Consider the following 19200-nt stretch of genomic DNA (forward strand, 5'->3'; position numbering starts at 1 on the left):
AATACACAGTAAAACTAGACTATAGTCCGCCTAGTGGCCATAATCGTTAAGCCATCAATTTTAAAAAGTGGTTATCCGGTTCGAGTCCCGTTAGTAGAAAAAATTCACCATTAGAATGTTGGCTGGCGGGATAGCAGAGGTGGTGGTATGTGATTTCTAATTACTAGATTGCGTGCCAAAAGCCTGAATTTAATTCCAAACCTCTCCGCAGTGTTCATTTGGAGTGAGGGCATATGATGCTGTTTCGTCCATCTGATGGAGACGTTAAGCTTTGAGCAGATCACTTGGTGCTATTCGACAGGAGTAGGCTACCTGCCGGCACCGGGTTCCACCCTCTCCATTCCTACTATCATATATCACCTCCATTCATTTAATATCAAATCGTTAAAAGTGGCTACGAAGATTAATCTCACTGCATACCCGACCCGGTAGAGAACGGGACATGGGTCGGTCGGACACACACACCCATCAGTAAAACTATTTACTTTTCCATCTCATTAACCCTTTCAAGGATTTATCGCCTATCCACAGAACACAAAACGGAACTCAAGGTTACTTGTTTCTGACATTTCTGATCTGCTTACTTGGGAATACTATAGCAGCAGTTCCTCTTCCCCAACAATGGAGCTGTTGTTGGTACCGAGTTAACTAGCTGTGTGTTAACTGCGTATAAACAAGCAGAGGTCGAGCGAAACCACAGTTCTAACGGAGATAAATACCTCACAAGTGACATAACTAATGAAAAATGGCGTCCGGTCTTCGGTTCGTCTCCCGCCACCGGATGACATTCATCTTCCATGCTACAGTACGAGGAATACAACGTTAGCATATCATACTGCACTAGGTACTACAATACCTGAGAACACTAAGGTTAAGAGCTGCTCTTACGTACTCATTAATCAGTACATGAACTCGACAAAATAATTACAAAAAGTAAAATAAACTATTGTAATTATAGACTGTGGTAAAAAGTATAATGAACTACCTTACGCGTTGAAATACGGACTATTCTTCACGGTACGCATGAACAACTTGGTACATTACCAGTCTGTTTCCTCAAGTTCCGGTGCAGGATTAGCTACCCTACGAGCGGATATGTCTCCTAGGATGTGGTCCGGTGGAGAGTGGTATTCGTACTGGTTGTTGCTTTAACGAGAAAGAGAGCCCTCCTGAACACGAGACGAAGGAGAAGGAGTAAGAGGTAAGGGTTCAACGAATCGAACAATGGGGATACTGATTAAAGAAGAGAAAGGTCATGAAAGACAGGAAAATGGAAGACTTCCTGATCGGAACAAACCTAATCTCTTCACGCCAGGAAAGGAAGGTTGGACTGAAAGTGTGAAACAGAAGATTTTGGACAAGTACATGGAAAGAATGCCACGTTCGGATGACGTCCACTGTTTACTACGCACAGCGTACTAAAATATAAACCACTGGGAGAGGGAGGAGGGAGGGCGTGCGGCAGGCGCTGATGGAGATTATGGTTTACTCATAATCAAAGCAAAGTCACCTCCGTACAGATCATAAAGCCCCTGAGAGTGGTGGAAGATAAAGGCTTCCATTATCCGTAACCTTGGCACTTTGTGGGGTAGAGTCATTACCTTTACCCTCAGGAATTAACCGGGTACTGCCTTTTGGTGTAGGCTGAGTGAACCTCAGGGCCATGTACACCTCCGGAAGTGGAACGCTCCTTTCATTTGTTGGTTTTGGCTGGAGATTTGAGGGCAGATGCCCTTTCTGACTCCACGTGATGTTCGAAATTAAAATCTCAAACCAGGAACGACTGGGATTCGAACCTCAGACTTCAGAGTGGGAAGCCAGCAACTAGACCACTGAACTAATCATCGCCCACAATAATAATAATAATAATAATAATAATAATAATAATAATAATAATAATAATAATAATAATAATCTTCTTTTCCCACACCCTGTGGGGTCATGGGAGCGAACTGTGTCACGCATGTGGACCCAGACATGTTTAACGACCGAATGCGCTTCCTGGGGCCAATCCAGTACAGAGGGAAATACAGTATTCACTATTGCACGGTTCTGGTAGTGGTTGGTAATGCGGTGTCTTGAAGCACTCCTTTGTGAAAAACTACGCATTGAGAAAAATGCAGTCAGCCAGGTTTTGAACCAGAAGAATTGAAGTGAAATGTCGTACGGCTTTTAGTGCCGGGAGTGTCCGAGGACAAGTTCGGCTTGGCAAGTGAAAGTCTTTTGAACTGACGACCACAGGCGAACTGCGCGTCGTGATAATGATTAAATGAAGAAGACGACACATACACCCAGCCCTCTTGCCAACAGAATTAACCAATTATGGTTGAAACTGAAATTACCGACCTTGCCAGGAATCGAACCCCGGACCTTGTGACTAAAGGCTAGCACGATAACGTTTAAGCCATGGAGCCCGGCACCAGAAGAATTAACCAGATGCGACTAAAAACCCCGATCCGGGCAGGAATCGAACCAATAACCCTCGAACTGAAAACCACGACGCTGACCATTCAACCAAGGAACAAGAAAACTATAATAATAATAATAATAATAATAATAATAATAATAATAATAATAATAATAATAATTTCTTCTTCTTCTCCTTTCGATGCTGTTTCCTTACAGAAGGCTGGCGACCATTATGGCGTAAGTTTTCCTATTTAATAATCTTCCGAAATGGAAAATAAAACCTGATACAACTGACTACAGAAGTCAAAATAGAAAGGAAGCGAGGACGTAAGAGAAGAAAAGTATATTGGTCACAGAGCCTCCGACAGTGGTTTGACATCAACGAGAGATACGGCAGCTCTGATACGTTTTTAAAATTTTGGGGAAAATGTGATTTAAATAATGATCGTGGGAGACAGAGAGAGAGAGAGAGAGAGAGAGAGTGAGAGCATTGTAGATATACCTTAAAGTGGAGAGGATTGCTATATACAGTAGTATAAATACTAATTTGAATATATTCACTCATAATCCCCCATTCGGTTCGTACATTATCATAATTCTAAAAATGCAATTCACACTGCGCTACTAGTATTGTAAAATTAAATGTATTTTTTATCATATTATTCTTTCAGACTCTCGAATGCTGCTAAAAATACAAATATTAAAGCGAAGGAATCAGCAGTACTAGCATTGGTTTGGCAGACATAGTGCAGGGTGGGAAGTGAGATAAAGGGTCTTTTGAGATCTAATGGAGCGTTAAAAACAAGTGACAATCGGATAGTGTTCTCTAGAGTGCTCTGTAAGCACCGGAATCTCGAAGGTCCACGAACCGGAACTCCTCCGCGTTTGGCTGTGTGCAGACGGATTTCCGGTCGCCACTGCCGCCATTTGGCAGGATTACAATGAAGGACTTTCGTGATTTTCTTGGTAATATTGTAACTTGCGACACAGCAGAAATTGATACAGATTAGGACATATAGGCTATTAATCTTGCTTTTAACTTAACCTGTGTTAAGTTGGCTCGTCCCGTGGTTCACGGGTAAAGAGTCTGCCTCTGGCCGGGAGGCCACAAGTTCGCTTCGTGGCGAGGTCAGTGATTTTTACCTGACTCTGAGGACTGGTTCGAGCTCCACTCAGTCTACGTAAAAAACGATTGAAGAGTTATTGATAGTGAGATAGCGGCTCCGGTCTGAAAAGCCTAGATTAATGGACAAGATGATTCGTAACGCTGACCACTTGTCACTTGCAATATGCAGGCCTTCGGGCCGAGCAGCGATCGCTTGGTAATTAAAAGCCCGTCTGGGCTGGAGTGCCATGTGTTTCCTTTCTTGCTTTCTCTCTTTCTTTCTATTAATTAGGACCTAGCTGCAGTTCGCAAAATTGTCTACATTAAGTGAAGCCCGTCTAATGCGCGACGGTATACAAACTTTGCATTACAGAAAATTGTTATATTTTTTGATCGTTCTTATCTTTTCCCACTCATTAAATCTCCAGTCCATTACAACATTCGTAGAGTTCAGAGAAGTATCGCTACATCTCCACATTTCAGCTGTGCTAAAAGGACGGAGTATAATTTATTTGACTACTGTTTTAAATAATCTATTCTTCGAGACAGAATCCCCACATTATTTAGGAATATAGCACGACGCTGAAACTAAACATTAATTTGGAGCCGACTTCAATAAAGTTCACTAATATTCTTGACTTTATTTTCTTTGTACGTAGGCCTACTTGTGGACCTAACTAGCATCCATTTCATATCCAGAATTTTATTTCTATTAGCCCAAATAATCAAGATGTTTATGCCTCTTAAACTGAACCAACTGGCCAATCAAACTACTTTCAAAAGTTCACATGAATTCGCGTGGGAATTAGTATAGTCTACCACAATGTACAGAAATATTACTATCAGCTCTCTAGGAACCTATGAGGTGAGAGGAGCATAAAATACTACAGGACACAACAGTTATTTATCCACAACTTTGTCCACATTCTAAGAGAGAAATCAACAAGCTATAATGCTAACTACAAATAGACGGTTAAGGACACTCTTCGTTCATTCATATACCGGGCTGAGTGACTCAGACGGTTAAGGCGCTGGCCTTTTAACCCCAACTTGGCAGGTTCGATCCTGGCTCAGTCCGGTGGTATTTGAAGGTGCTCAAATACGACAGCCCCGTGTCGGTAGATTTACTGGCACGTAAAAGAACTCCTGCGGGACTAAATTCCGGCACCTCGGCGTCTCCGAAGACCTTAAAAAGTAGTTAGTGGGACGTAAAGCAAATAACATTCGTTCATTCATAAAGGCTTGAAAACTGGACGTTGAAAGATAACAACAGTCTACAATAAAGATGTATGTAACGTCTACTATATATTTGATGGTACCGAGCTCGATAGCTGCAGTCGCTTAAGTGTGGCCAGTATCCAGTAATCGGGAGATAGTGGGTTCGAACCCCACTGTCGGCAGCCCTGAAGATGGTTTTCTGTTGTTTCCCATTTTCACACCAAGCCGCTTCCTTCCCATTCCTAGGCCTTTCCTGTCCCACCGTCGCTATAAGACATGTTTGTGTCGGTGCGACGTAAAGCAAATAGCAAAAAAAATGATGGTGTTTATATAATTACTTTATATGAACGGTAACTGTGAAGTGGGTTCTAAAATATAATATTCAATTGCTCGGTCAGTTCAGGAAGTTCGGGTCCAGGAGACCAAAATTTACTTAAAACTTCAAATAACTTTCTGGCAACATTTTGTAGAAACGTATTCAACCAATATGTTCCACCATGATTCTAATGAATAAAATGAATTAATTTCAGATTGTTACTATTTGATTTCATACATTCCCAAGGTCAAGAAGCCAGTGAAACGACAGGCTATTAAAACTTCGTGACACATTATTCTGATATTCATTTCAACCAACGAATCCACCAGCGCAAGAAATAGAAAAGCTCAAGTTATTACTACCTCTTAATAGGCAGTACCGAAAAGTACATGACTTCTTGGGATCTCATTACTGCTGCCATTCTCCAGAGGCTGAGGGTAAATTTTCATTAAGTTACTCCTCTTTGATTCAAAATTACGTTCTTTATTCTTCTATCAGCAAAGTCTGTGCACTTAATCAATAGAAATATTCCTTTTCTGGTTTTGTAGCACTATTGACAGGCATTTCCCTATACTTCTAATCAACACTCACCTAACACCAAAGGAAAACTTTCCTTAAAGCTTTACTTGAATTCATACGCAAGATCACTAGATGAAAGTAGGCGCTATCGGCAGTAGAAGAACATTTCCAGAGACGTTGACCCCCACCCCACCTAAAGACCTATTGTTGTACACTTCCTTGTATACAAATAAAGCAGTGCCCCTTTGTGCTACTGCTAGATCAACAAAAGCAGGCCTACCTGTGTGTATTTAGGGGAGGATGGTAATTTAGCACAGAAAGACGACGGGTGTCCCGCAGAGCAATATACTGGCTACAGTTGCACACCACTTAGAAGCGAATGGATTCGGGACTTCTTTTGGTTATTGAGATGCTTGAGCTAATGATATAGGGCGGGACGTTGCTGAGCGTGGGTCGTCGTTCACCAGGGGGCTCTTACGGAAAGCCCTTACTCCATTTCGAGTTCCAGCTTCTCCACCTTCTTTACGTCATCACCCTGTAACAGTTGCCTAGTGCATCTGACAGAATGTCTTGTGCTTTTAATGAATGTCATTGAATTCTGGTGCATTTGAACAATTAATTTCCTGCTCTTCATCCCCTTTTACAACTTACAATAATATGCCCGAAATATAGCCGGAGTCAAAATGAAAGTAGTGTTATACTTATATGATTGCCTTGTTAAATAGGTCAATTTAAATATGACTTTTAAATATTCAATGAGTCGTCAACATTTTCTTCTTAATTTTTGAACTGAAACTGTTTTACAAATCTTAAGACAGTAGCAAATTTTGTACCTGAGAAATGACTGCATAAACGTGTCCGATTTTGGCGACTAAAAGTACAAAGCAGCACGTTTTATTTGCGTGACAGTAACGTAAATGAGTCTATCAACCTTTCACTCCTGCCGACGCATTAGATAGGTAACAATGACACCGGCCACTATCTTCTCCCTGGTGAGGTCGCACATGCAGACTTGATCCTGTTTTGCTGCAAGATGCTCTTCCTGACGCCCAACCTTATGTGCATGTTTCTGTGGCAGTTCGTAGTGTGAAGTGTTGTGTGAATATAGCGTGTGCTGAGAAAAACACAAACACCCAATCCCCGAATCCGAGGAATTAGCCAGATACGTTTAAAACATCCGATCCACCGGAAATCAAATCCAGAACACTGTAAACCGAAGGCTTCGACCATGAACATTCAGCCAAGGAAACACACTATTTGAAACATTTTATAAGTAAGCTACTATAATAATATGAGTATCTTTTCTGAACTCCCGTAAGTTTACTGATTCCAGATACAAATTTTGTACCTACGTGTGTGGAATATACACAAAATTATGTGAAGGTGTACGAAGTTCTAAATCGTCACATTGTACAACTTCACTCAACTTCTGTGTTCAAACATCGGTATTCGATTTAACAAACCGGGCGAGTTGGCCGTGCGGTTAGGGCCGCGTAGCTGTGAACTCGTATCCGGGAGATAGTGGGTTCGAATCCCACTGTCGGCAGCCCTAAAAATGGTTTTCCGTGGTTTACCATTTTCACACCAGGCAAATGCTGGGGATGTACCTTAATTAAGGCCACGGCCGCTTCCTTCCCATTCCTAGGCCTTTCTTGTCCCATCGTCGCCATAAGACCTATCTGTGTCAGTGCGACGTAAAGCAAATAGCAAAATTAAAAATTTAACAACCATAGCAAAAGTTATATCTAATTAGTCTATAATATTCTGAACATGTGAGACTATCGACCTCTTGGAACTGTCCGTCAGAAATAGTACCTCAGAGTCGGTCACTGTCTGGCCTCTTGCAAGTTTACAGCATTAGTCATTATACTATAAGCAATCGAGATGATGAACGCAGTTTACAAGGTTCGATGGCTATGGAATGTCTTATTATGTCGAACACTGTTATTGTTCTCTGCCCTGAATAACAACATTATTGAGTGGCAAACAGGGCACCAAAATCACCAAGAGAGCGGTACTTCGGAATTTGAACCTAGGTGATTAAAATCCCATCATAAGCGTATTTTTCTGCCTCCCTAATTATTAAGACTTCCATTCATAGCAGAGAAAATGTACTATCTTACTAGACGTAAATTTTGCAACTATGGTATGTAGCTGATGGAGTTACTAACCTCTAGCTCGATTGTATTTTCTACTACAGATTAACCAAGACAGATAAAATGAGATTATGTTACAAGCGACATCCTGGTACAATTTCACTACCTATGGACAAACAATAATAATTCAGGGCTTAACTGAGATCTGAGCTACGGTAGTAACGCCATTCCTTATGCAGGCACTTCCTTTGATGAAAAATGTGAAAGTATGGCTTGAAGAATCAATCGATGTGTAAGTTCTAGAGGATTTAGTAGTCAGCTGAATACCACGTTCTGGCTGAGAGAGGAAAGCAACGGAAAAGTACCTCACTCCTTATTTCTAGAATACCGTTCGCCTCTTCGTTGAAGTCTCAGGTTGCTGTGACTGGCTGATGATGAAACTGTTAGGGATCCTATCAACGTTTGAACCACGGAAAACCATCTTCAGGGCTGCCGACAGTGGGGTTCGAACCCACTATCTCCCGAATGCAAGCTTGACAGTTACGTGACCCTAACCATGCAGCCACTCGCTCAGTTTATTATCAACAGAATGGGAGCATGATATCACTTCGACTGACAAAAGGGGAAATAAATGTGAACATGGGCTACGTTAAAAAAAAAAAAATATTGATAACGACAAAGACAAGTGCATGGATTAACATTAAAATGAAGAGGGCTTCTCTTCCGTAAGTGTTTACATATTCTTCTTCTTCTTCTTCTTCTTCTTCTTCTTCTTCTTCTTCTTCTTCTGCTGCTGCTGCTGCTGCTGCTGCTGCTGCTGCTGCTGCTCACACTTTGGTATGGTCGCGGATACGAACTGTGTCACATAGGCAGATCTGACCTCATTCTACTGCCCGATAACCTTCCTTACATCAACCCTATGTGGAAGGATGTAGCTATTCACTATTGCCTATTGCGTGTTTCTGTCGTCGTAGGTTGTGGGGTTTGTTGTGAGTCCCCGAGTCAGAGAAATTAACCATACTTTTCGCAAATGAATAATAATAATAATAATAATAATAGTAATAATAATAATAATAATAATAATAATAATAATAATAATAATAATAATAATAATAATAATAATAATAATTGTATTTTACATCCCACTAACTACTTGCACGGAGACGCCGAGATGCTGGACTGTTGTCCTGCAGATGTTCTTTTATGTGCCAGTAAATCTACCGACAAGAGGCTGACGCATTTAAGCACCTTCAAATACCACCGGACTGAGCCAGGATCGAACCTGCCAAGTTGAAGTTCGGCCTAGAAGGCCAGCACTTTACCGTCCGAGCTACTCAACCCAGCAAAGGTTTACTGAAGCCTGAATTGTCGAGGAACTGACAATGAGGTGATCTATGATAGGAAATATTCTCCTCTATTTCTATATTTAGCTACATATTAGTAGTAGTAGTAGTAGTAGTAGTAGTAGTAGTGGTAGTAGTAGAAGTTTTAGGTCTTGCCTTTCAGAACTGAATAACTTCCAGTTTTTGTGTTAACCCACTACACAGTAAACGAAATTTTAATTGTAGTTTGACGTGATCGCTGATATCGTCATCATAACCAGTAAATATTGCTTTTACAATTTTGAACTAATATGCAATGCTTATAATATTTACACAAAAGTAAAATTATTTTAAAACATATTATGTAAGAAAGGAATGGGCTCTCAAATATCGTTGATCTCCTTTGCCTGTGAGGCGGTATCTTCAAACAAAAGCGCTATTGAAAACAAACTCATGTAATGTCACCCATGTGGAGACATTTTAGGGACAACTGTAGACCCCCTGCTCTCTTTCCCGGCAGGAGTAATAATAGCTTGTGATTTAGCAGTATAAGGGCTGTCCGACTGGATCTGAAGTATACATTACCAATTGTGCCGAGACACTGGGGTTTCTTCTACTGTAGCAGACCAGTACAAAGGGAGGTTGTGTCACAGGAAAGAATCTCAAGCACATGCCAAGCATACTCTTTCACCTCTCCTTCCCATGACGTTCCTCTCCTTTGAAAGGAGAGAATGTTTTTCTGTAAGGGTCCAAACTTTAAAGTACTCTGACTAGATATGTTCTTGAAACTAATTTAACATTTAAGATCGATACTTATACTGGAGATGAATTCAATACAAAATGATCCTGCCACTTATTAGGCTATATCAGATATTCTGAGAAAAGGCAATGACATTCGTAATGGCTATCCCCATAATCACAATTTTGAGCCAACGATCGTAGCCGTGTTGAAACACCGGATCCCGTGAGATCTCCGAAGTTAAGCAACATTGGGCGTGGTCAGGAGTTGGATGGGTTGCCACGCGCTGTTGGTGGCGGGTAAGGGAATGGAGGAGCGGAAAGGAACTGGCCACCCTACCTCACGTAAACTCCGGCTCAGGAACACCCCTGCGGAGGTTCAGACCTGCCTTCGGGCAGAATAACCCTTACCTTACTAGTGCGTTCTGTCACAGTGTCGCAGATTCATACCAGAATGTTCCTCTTGGTTCGCTTTCATTAGAGTTCGATTAATTTTAGATGATTGTTCCAAGGTATGAAACGCTCACCAGATTACTTTATTCGAGAACTGGTAAAGGTCCAAAGGAAAGAAGTACGATTTATTTTGTGTGATTTACGACCAGTTTTAAGACAATGTTGCAAATTTTGGGCTGGGAAAAATTGGGAGTAAGGTGACAAGCTGCTCGAAAAAATGGCATGTTTCGAGCTGTCAGTGGAGAGATGGCATTTAATGACCAGTTTTTAGATGAATAAGTCTGAATGGAGGAAGTGAAGAAGATCATAGTATGAAGAAAATGTCGGAATTAAGGAAGACAAGTTTGAGCAAATATTCGTTTATATGAAGAGGAATTACGAACTGGAATAATTTACCATGGGAGATGTTCCATGCATTTCCAGATTTCCTGAAATCATTTAAGAAAAGACTAGATAAACATTTAATAGGGAATCTGCCACGTGGGTGGCAGCCCTAAATGCAGATCAGGGAGTGACTGGTAAGCTTCAAAGGATTAACACAGGTATTCAGTAATAAGAACTTCTTACTTATTGAGATGATACTTAAATCCTCTTAAACAGAACATATTTTGAATAAGAAGGAGAACGACAGAAATGTTTTCTGGTTCTTCGGCTGAATGGTCAGCGTCGTGGTTTTCATTCGTGGGTCCTAGGTTCGATTCCTGCACGGATCGGGGATTTTAGTCGCATCCAGTTTTTCATTTATAATAGTCTGGTATAGGGTAGAAAAGGAGACAGATATGTCACATAGATCAATGCTTTGATACATGTAATATTTACTGCTACTCATAACACTTTCTGAAGATTTTATGAATCGCATGATAACATTCATTATACAAGAGTTGTACAGCAGTGTTTTCAAATCGAAGGTACACATATTATTTGAAAAATAAACAGCTTACGATTCTCACATTTACACTTTTGAAATTTTCATTTAAATTTCAACAGAACTACTATGCCTCGGTCCTGAAAACTGCACAAAAAAATTAAATTATGATAAGTCTCTTCACAACATAAAAATACTAATACAAGAGGTGCCTTGGGGATACTATTCGTGAAATTTATCCATTTCTTTCAGAACAGAATAGTTATGCGTATCTCAGTACAAATGTTTCCTAATAAAATAATGTATTATCCAAAATCGTTTGTAAATTTCATACCAGTGATAGGTGATCATCCACTAAGCAATAATGGGTACGGTATATTTTAGCTATCGCGGAAAGGGACAAGGATTAAAAAGAAGTACTTAGAGAGAGTATGCTTTGTTAAGACTCGATTAGATAACTGTACAATTATGATATTGGGTATTATGCTGCACTTCAGGTAATTACGTCGAGTTGAAGAGTGCCCAGATGCCTCGGACAAACAGCAATAAATAATGTGCTGATATCGGTAACTTAACAGTAAAAGGGCACATGCAGAGCTGCAATTACAAGCAATGTCCATCAAAACCTGAGGATAAAGGAGGACGCACCGGGAGACCAAGGAATTGCCCCGATAGTGGTAACGCAAACTATTAAAAGCCGTATCTTCAAATCGTGCAGCTTGTAGGCGAGAATACATGCAGAGCACTAACTTTGAATTATCTACTATTCACGTCACACTATATATTACTGTCGCAATGAATAGAGACTAAAAGCGAAAAAGAAAAATATATGTGGCCTGGTTTGCTCAACAAACACCTGTTGTGTTCCTGGCGTGGGCACACATGGGCATATTTCTATCATTAAAAATGAGATTATATATTTTTTAGTTAGAAAAGATATTAAGAATATTCATAAAAATTTAAATTCTTGAACAAGCACTAGAAAATTAAAATGGTCAATATTACATTTTATAACACCCATATTTTTATTAAAGACAGTCTTGCGCAATCTTCACCTCTTGACTTCAACATAAATATCAAACAGGATAGTTTGTTTCACGCCGAAATCTTAAAGAAACATCAGAAAAATACATCGAGCCTTAAAATAAACACTAATCCACTCTATACAACAGTCCTAACTGTTTTATTAATCCAATATGGGCTTCATTTTTCTGTTACGTATCTTATTAAACCAGGTAATGTGACTACACGCAACTGAAAATAGCTTTTGTGATAAATTGTTAATAATCAAATTATTGCAACACAAAAGTACCGGTAATACACCTAACCTGCAACAGTTGAAACTGACTTAGATAAAAAAAAAATCCCATTAGTTAAAGTTTTGGTTCAGTAATAACCAATTAAATTGAATAATATGGTGAAATGATCTCTATATAACAATCAGAATATTTTAAAGTTCCTTGAAACGGGTTAAATGGATTCTAATATGGAGAACCCTACTTCACTCATTTCGCTTACCACAGTAGATTCACAAACATTACAGATTATTTGCTGATTTTCCTGTTGAATTTTAAAAAAAACATAAATTTGTCGTTAATACTCACGTTATGCAGCTTATAGTAGAGGCCGCACGCATTACAGACAGGCTCGCCATTCTGGTTACGGCGCCACAACGTCGTGGTGGTCGTCTTGCAGTTAGCGCAACTCGTGCCCGCCCGCCTCGCCGCCGACTGCAAAGACAGTAGGGGAATACACACAAGATATTACACCAGTAACTGACGGTACATGCTATACTTCAAATTTAACAATTTTCTAGCATGCATTCAACATCAAGAAGAAACAAAAATAAATATTTCGAAATACGTATTTTTATTTTTATTCATTTAGGCCTATTTCGAATTTTATATATTATTTATGCTTGAAATATAAATAATTTACTGACCAGTGATCTTTATCAAGAAAAAGACAAAAATAAATACAAGTGTGATTTATTTATTTATTTATTTATTTATTTATTTATTTATTTATTTATTTATTTATTTATTTATTTATTTATTTATTTATTTATTTATTTACTTTTCTTCCTCTTCGGAATTCACTTATCCTTTATAAAGTTTGCAATGTACTAGATGTTACCAGTGATAATGGTGAATCGTAATAGATACTTGTTCCTTCTTAGTGATAAAGAACCCCACTTAAGCGCTTGTTTTACTGTGTAAATATGGTAAATCCCAGAAACTGACTTTCCTGAAAGAGGAACCTGAATGAAGTATTGTGGCTATTCCTAACATGGTTCTAAGGAAAAGCAATTTGTGGCTGTATAGTGCATGGATTTGATTTGTTTCTATTTATTGCAAATTATGTTGCTTAAAAGCTTAAATTATTTTACAACCACACTATTGGCATAGACGTGCTTTTCGATCCACATTATTGGTAAGTTAACGGACACAGTATTTTAACAACAGTTCCTACCCCGGGAGCCAAGTTATGGAGGATGACTATATTCACAGGAGAGAAATCACCTTAAAGAAGTAATTTAATTACAATTGAACATGTAGTGAAGTAGGTAGATTTTATCATCACTGAACGATAGCATCAATATTCAAGAACATTTAACTTGCAAAATTTTTGTATCTAATGATACTAACATAAAAATGTTTATACTCTAGTTTATTGTTATCAGGAAATAGAAAAGCTGTCAATAGACGTTATGAGAATAAGTGATGCCGTATTTAGCTGATAACGACGCTCCCAACTGTAGATGTCATTATTAAAACTATTATGTACAATTCGTAAATTGCAAATTAGAGGTTCTGTGCCTACATGAATTTACATGACCAAGTCACGACACAGGAAAGGGCTTGCTCAGGTACTTAACTGTCACTAACCACACACCGGCATCAACTGTACAGTTTGCCACAAGAGTGCACGTGAACTCTTCTTCTTTTTCCTCTTCTACTTCTACTACTGGTAATAATAATAATAATAATAATAATAATAATAATAATCGTATGGCCTCAGCTACCGTGTGCAGACATTTCAATTTGACGCCATCTGGCTGTCTGCTCGTCAATTTCGACGTTCCGTTTTACTCTAGGCCACCACTAGATGGCAGACCGAGTAAACCGAAACTCTCTTGGGCGTCTGTGGCTGAGATTTAGTGAATTTTGTCGGGTAAACACCAAATGTGTCACCAGAGATCTTTTACATGCCGACATCGTACGACATGGAGTGTCGAATGGACTTTTTTCCGCCCTTTAAAAATCCGACTACCTCTGCCGGGTTTGAACCCGCTATCTTGGGATCCGGAAGCCGACACTCTACCGCTGATCCACAGAGTCAGCCTACTACTGGTACTGCTACTACTATGACGTCATGTATATACTCGATTGTTTTTTTTTATTTATTTCGGTTTTATTTCAATACATAATCCTATGTTCATATGCGAGGGTCGAGTCATAAGTCATGGCAACTATTTTTTTTCTCGCGAACAGGAGACAACATGGACAATCTAAGATATGCATTTGGAAACATAGGGCATGTACTTATGCAAAGTGCCTGAAGACAAATTCTGACTTCAGGAGATTCTCGTAGGAAAGTGACAGAACACAGACCATTGGTAAACATTGTTTTATTATGGTATAGACAGCAAATACACAAGACTTCGTACAAAGGACAGGTCTCCACTGGTTACAGACCTTCGAAATAATCACCCAGGGTTTCCACTGTGCGTTGCCAGCGGTACATCTTTGTCCATGGACACTGGACGGCCTGGGCGAGGCAAATCGGCAGTTGATACTCTACCCCGTTTGAATGTCTCCACCCACCTCGCCACTGTTCTACAGGGCATGGCATGCACACCTAATGCTTCCCGCAGTTCTGCATGGCATTGGCGTGCATTTCTGCCGCGGAGAACTGCTATTTTAATATACGCTCCTGCTTGTTGACTTCCATTTTGTGACGCTCTCATTCACACTCTGAACTTGGGGGCATGCTTGGACCCACACTGTTGTTTACATACACCATCTAGTGGAATCATACGCAAGTACAAACCATACGTTTTCAAATGCATATCTTAAATTTTCCGTGTTGTCTCCTGTTCGCGAGGAAAGAAAAAAATAGTTGCCATGACTTATGACTCGACCTACGTACTTTGTCCTTTTGGCTGCTTCATAATAGAGGAAGTTGTAATAACTGAATTAATTCAAGTTTCCACGTGTTGAGAGAAGTCAAACACTAGCGTGACAAGTTCCCGACTTCATCATTTCTACAGCATCTCTCAGGAGCAGGGTAGAGTGGTTTAGGGAAGCGATGGGAGGTTAACTTGTATAACGTGTACGGCATTAATTGCTAGCCAGTAAACTAAGCTAAAGTATATTATAGGTTTCTTAATAAGCTTCGAAGGTTCTGTGCCCTACATCACGGGTTTCTTCTCCTCTTTTTATACGGCATCGTTTTAATCATATTTTTCTAATAATATTTTTCACGGCGTTAACTTATTTATGATTAATGGCTGTTGAAGCTTGAACGTGCAAGATAGCGGAGACAGGGGAAGCACCTCAGCTCAAGGTAAAAACAGTGCGGAGGTGAGTCAAATTCTTACAAAATTTCTTGCTATGACACCAAATTAACTCACGTTTCATTTAACGGAATTTCAGCCCATTGATGATATATAATGTAATGATTATAGCTAACTTTTTCGGTACATTAGAAACTTAATGGTTTGAATACTTCACCATGTGCACAGTAGGGTACCAAATACTGTATTTAAAAAGTTTGAAAGACTTTACAGTGAAGAAGAGCTGAACCTACTGCTTTCAAAATTGCATGGGCCTACTTTGTATTGCAATCTTGTCGGGTTTTATTATTTATTTATTTATTTATTTATTTATTTATTTATTTATTTATTTATTTATTTATTTATTTATTTATTTATTTATTTATTTATTTATTTATTTATTTATTTTACTTTAGCTGTGGCGAAGTTAGGATTCGTGGCCCTCTCTTACACTTAACCACGTAAATTTCAAGTTAATACATATAAAAGACATGTACTATTCTATTATAAAATCAAATATAACTAACCTAAATAACATATATGGAGAACTTATTAAAGAAGAATGAAAGGAAAGTTCGACAAATAGAAACAAGATAAAAAGAAACTCGGAGCATAAAATTTTTTAAAAAAGAGAAAAATGTCATAATGAAAAAGTTACATACAAACTGAAAAATATAAGCAATGCATAAACAAAACACAATACATGAGTTAACAACTAAATATTATGTACAATTACTCTATAACAATAAAAATATAATAACAACCTGATATTAATATAAGAACAACAATGTTCTTCAGCTGTACAGTAAAATGCCAGTGTTACTAGCCTACCTACCACAATCACACAACCTATTATACGTCACCAATCACACGAAACAATCAGCGGTATTCAACAGGTAATCTCTGCATGCAGTTTTAAATTTTGTTATTGACTTAAGAGTTCCTGACAGCAGCCGGAAGTGAATACCGTTGTTATAATCATTAAAACCATAATCACCATCGATCACTAAAATTATGCTTTTATGTGAGGTGCTATGATATCACATTTAAATTCAAATAGTAATAATAATAATAATAATAATAATAATAATAATAATAATAATAATAATAATAGTAACTAGTTCTGCGGCCCCACTTAAATTCCATACTTCTTATCCTTAAATCGTTAACAATCGAGTCTAGACAACGTCATCTTGGGTCTCCCTCTACTTCTCTTACCCTCCATGACCGAGTCCATTATTTTCATAGGTAACTTATCCTCTACATTCATCTCACATGACCCCACCAACTCAGCCAGTTTATCCGTACAGTTTCATTTATCGAGTTCATTCCTAATAGCCTGTGTCTCCTCTTCCGAGTGCCCTCCTGTCATTCTTCCCATTTTTTTGTACGAGCGATCATTCTCGTTACTTGCATGTCTCTTACTTTCAACTTATAAGATAGACTTCCATCCAACTTTCACTCCTGTACAGCAAAGTTGAACTGAAAACAGATCGGTGTAAAGGTCGTTACTTACGGGAGCTGACTTCATTCTTACAGAATACCGTTGATCGTAACTCCGAGCTCGCCTTTTTGGATTTGCTGCACCTTGAATAAATTCTACTTACTATATTACCCTCCTTGAATAATAATAATAATAATAATAATAATAATAATAATAATAATAATAATAATAATAATAAGTGTATTATGTTCTTTCAACCAACATTTTTCGTAACGAGTGCCGGAGTGCCCAACAAAGAAGTTATTCTAAAGTGATATTAGATTTTTGGACTTGGGTCTCTGACGCTTCAAAACTGTAAACATAAACCAACTGCATCGGGATTCGATCTCGCAACCTTACGGTGAGAACATGACCAACTGCGTTACTCTGCCAATCCTTAAGGTCAGAATGATGTGACTTGTATAAGATGACACCGTATGCTAGAATGTGTTATGATGTATGTTATGACGATACGATTTAAGGCTATATGATACGGTATGATTTCGTGTGGTATGATACTGCCCTACACGGTGGTAACATATTATTTAGCACTATACGTTCCATTTTGAATTGGTCGTTCGGATGTAAGTCTTTTCTAAGATAAAGACTTCTGTTACAGTCGCAGAGCAATATTCAGAATTTTCAAGTACATCCACCTTGACAATTCCAGGAACGCCCACAGTTTATTCATTCCTTGTCTATCTGTTTATACCGTGGGACTCCTCCTTAAAGCCGCTCTTCGGGAGATCTAAGCTTTGCTACCCTTCCCCAGACTCGTGACATCCTACGTCTTCATCTGCAGCGTAGTATTCTTATCGCTTTTTGTCTCTTCCAACTCTTACTTCTCCTCCCTTACCTTGCCTTGTTTCAACCCCTCTAACCCTCGCCTCTGCTATTGTTGTCTTTAATTGGATGGAGATTGCCAACGACGATAAACTACGTGTGACAGTCGATTGCTTTGTATGTACACGGAGGGTAGGGAGAATACTACATCCCCTCACTACTACCACACACCAAAACATTCGCCTTGCCTCGCCTCATTCCACACATCACATCACATCACTTCCACACCATTTGAACAGTTCATGAGCGTGCAATTAGCGTACCAGATTAGGGAGATACTTGTGACCTCAAAACTTGCAACTTAAAATTAACTTAGCGCCTCCATGAAAATTATCTGCTAATGTAATGAATACCACTGGTATTAATAAATGTCAACGAAACTTGTCGATAAGGAAATCGAACCTCAAAATGTTGTGAAAAGTAATATGCGTGTTACCAATTTCAGTGTAAAGTTCTCCAGAGTTCGATAACATGCATGTGACATTCTGAAACGTCGGAAATCTGTCCCGCATGAGTTTTTTAATGTGTCAAAAATCTAACAGTGAACACTGAAAGGCAGAACAGTCTATAATTAAGATGTATGTATGTATGTATGTATGTATGTATGTATGTATGTATGTATGTATGTATGTATGTATGTATGTATGTATGTATGTATGTATGTATGTATGTATGTATTATGTATAATTTGACCATACATACTGTATACACACACTTGAAATTAATCAATGATAATTAGTAGTGTAACACGTTTATTAGAAATCTTAAGCAAAGAAAACAACAGTAATAGTTGTGATTTACTTTTACCGTTAATTATTTTTTTCATCGTGAAATATTCTCGCGTCATGCACTAGCCCACTTTAAAAGAAGATGTGATATAGTAAAATATCCTATACTTCATTCCACTGCAAATTAACATTTATTTCGTTGTTACGTAAGCCTAATTTTTAATATTTACATGATGGAAAAAAGCTATACAATGTTGATAACAAGAAAGCAAACAAGCTTTTCATGTGAGTGTAATAAAGGGACCTGCAGTTTTACATGCGATCTGAATCACAGATACGGCTCTTCCTTTGGAAAATAGTAGTCGGATATGAACCGCGTTCACTTTGTTGAAATTAATCATGACCGAACCTCCAATCTGATTTATCCCTTGGAGGTGAGCAAGTCAAGTTACAACGTCGGAAGCTCACCAAGGAGGTCGTGTTTCAAATCCTAACCAGTGTAAAAGGGATTTTGAATCGAAAATGCATGCCCCTGTGGTTCGGGTTC

General features: G+C 38.8%; 1 protein-coding gene across 1 annotated transcript in view; it reads right to left on the minus strand.

Annotated features, from left to right (window-relative positions):
* Positions 1 to 19200, minus strand: part of LOC136877834 (GATA-binding factor C) — a 581506-nt gene that overhangs the window by 109072 nt on the left and 453234 nt on the right. The window contains exon 6 of the mRNA XM_067152035.2: positions 12646 to 12771. Coding sequence (XP_067008136.2) covers positions 12646 to 12771 — 126 coding nt within the window. The remainder of the gene's footprint in view (positions 1 to 12645; positions 12772 to 19200) is intronic.

Source organism: Anabrus simplex, chromosome 1 (assembly GCF_040414725.1).
Source record: "Anabrus simplex isolate iqAnaSimp1 chromosome 1, ASM4041472v1, whole genome shotgun sequence".
NCBI classification, from domain to species: Eukaryota; Metazoa; Arthropoda; class Insecta; order Orthoptera; family Tettigoniidae; genus Anabrus; species Anabrus simplex.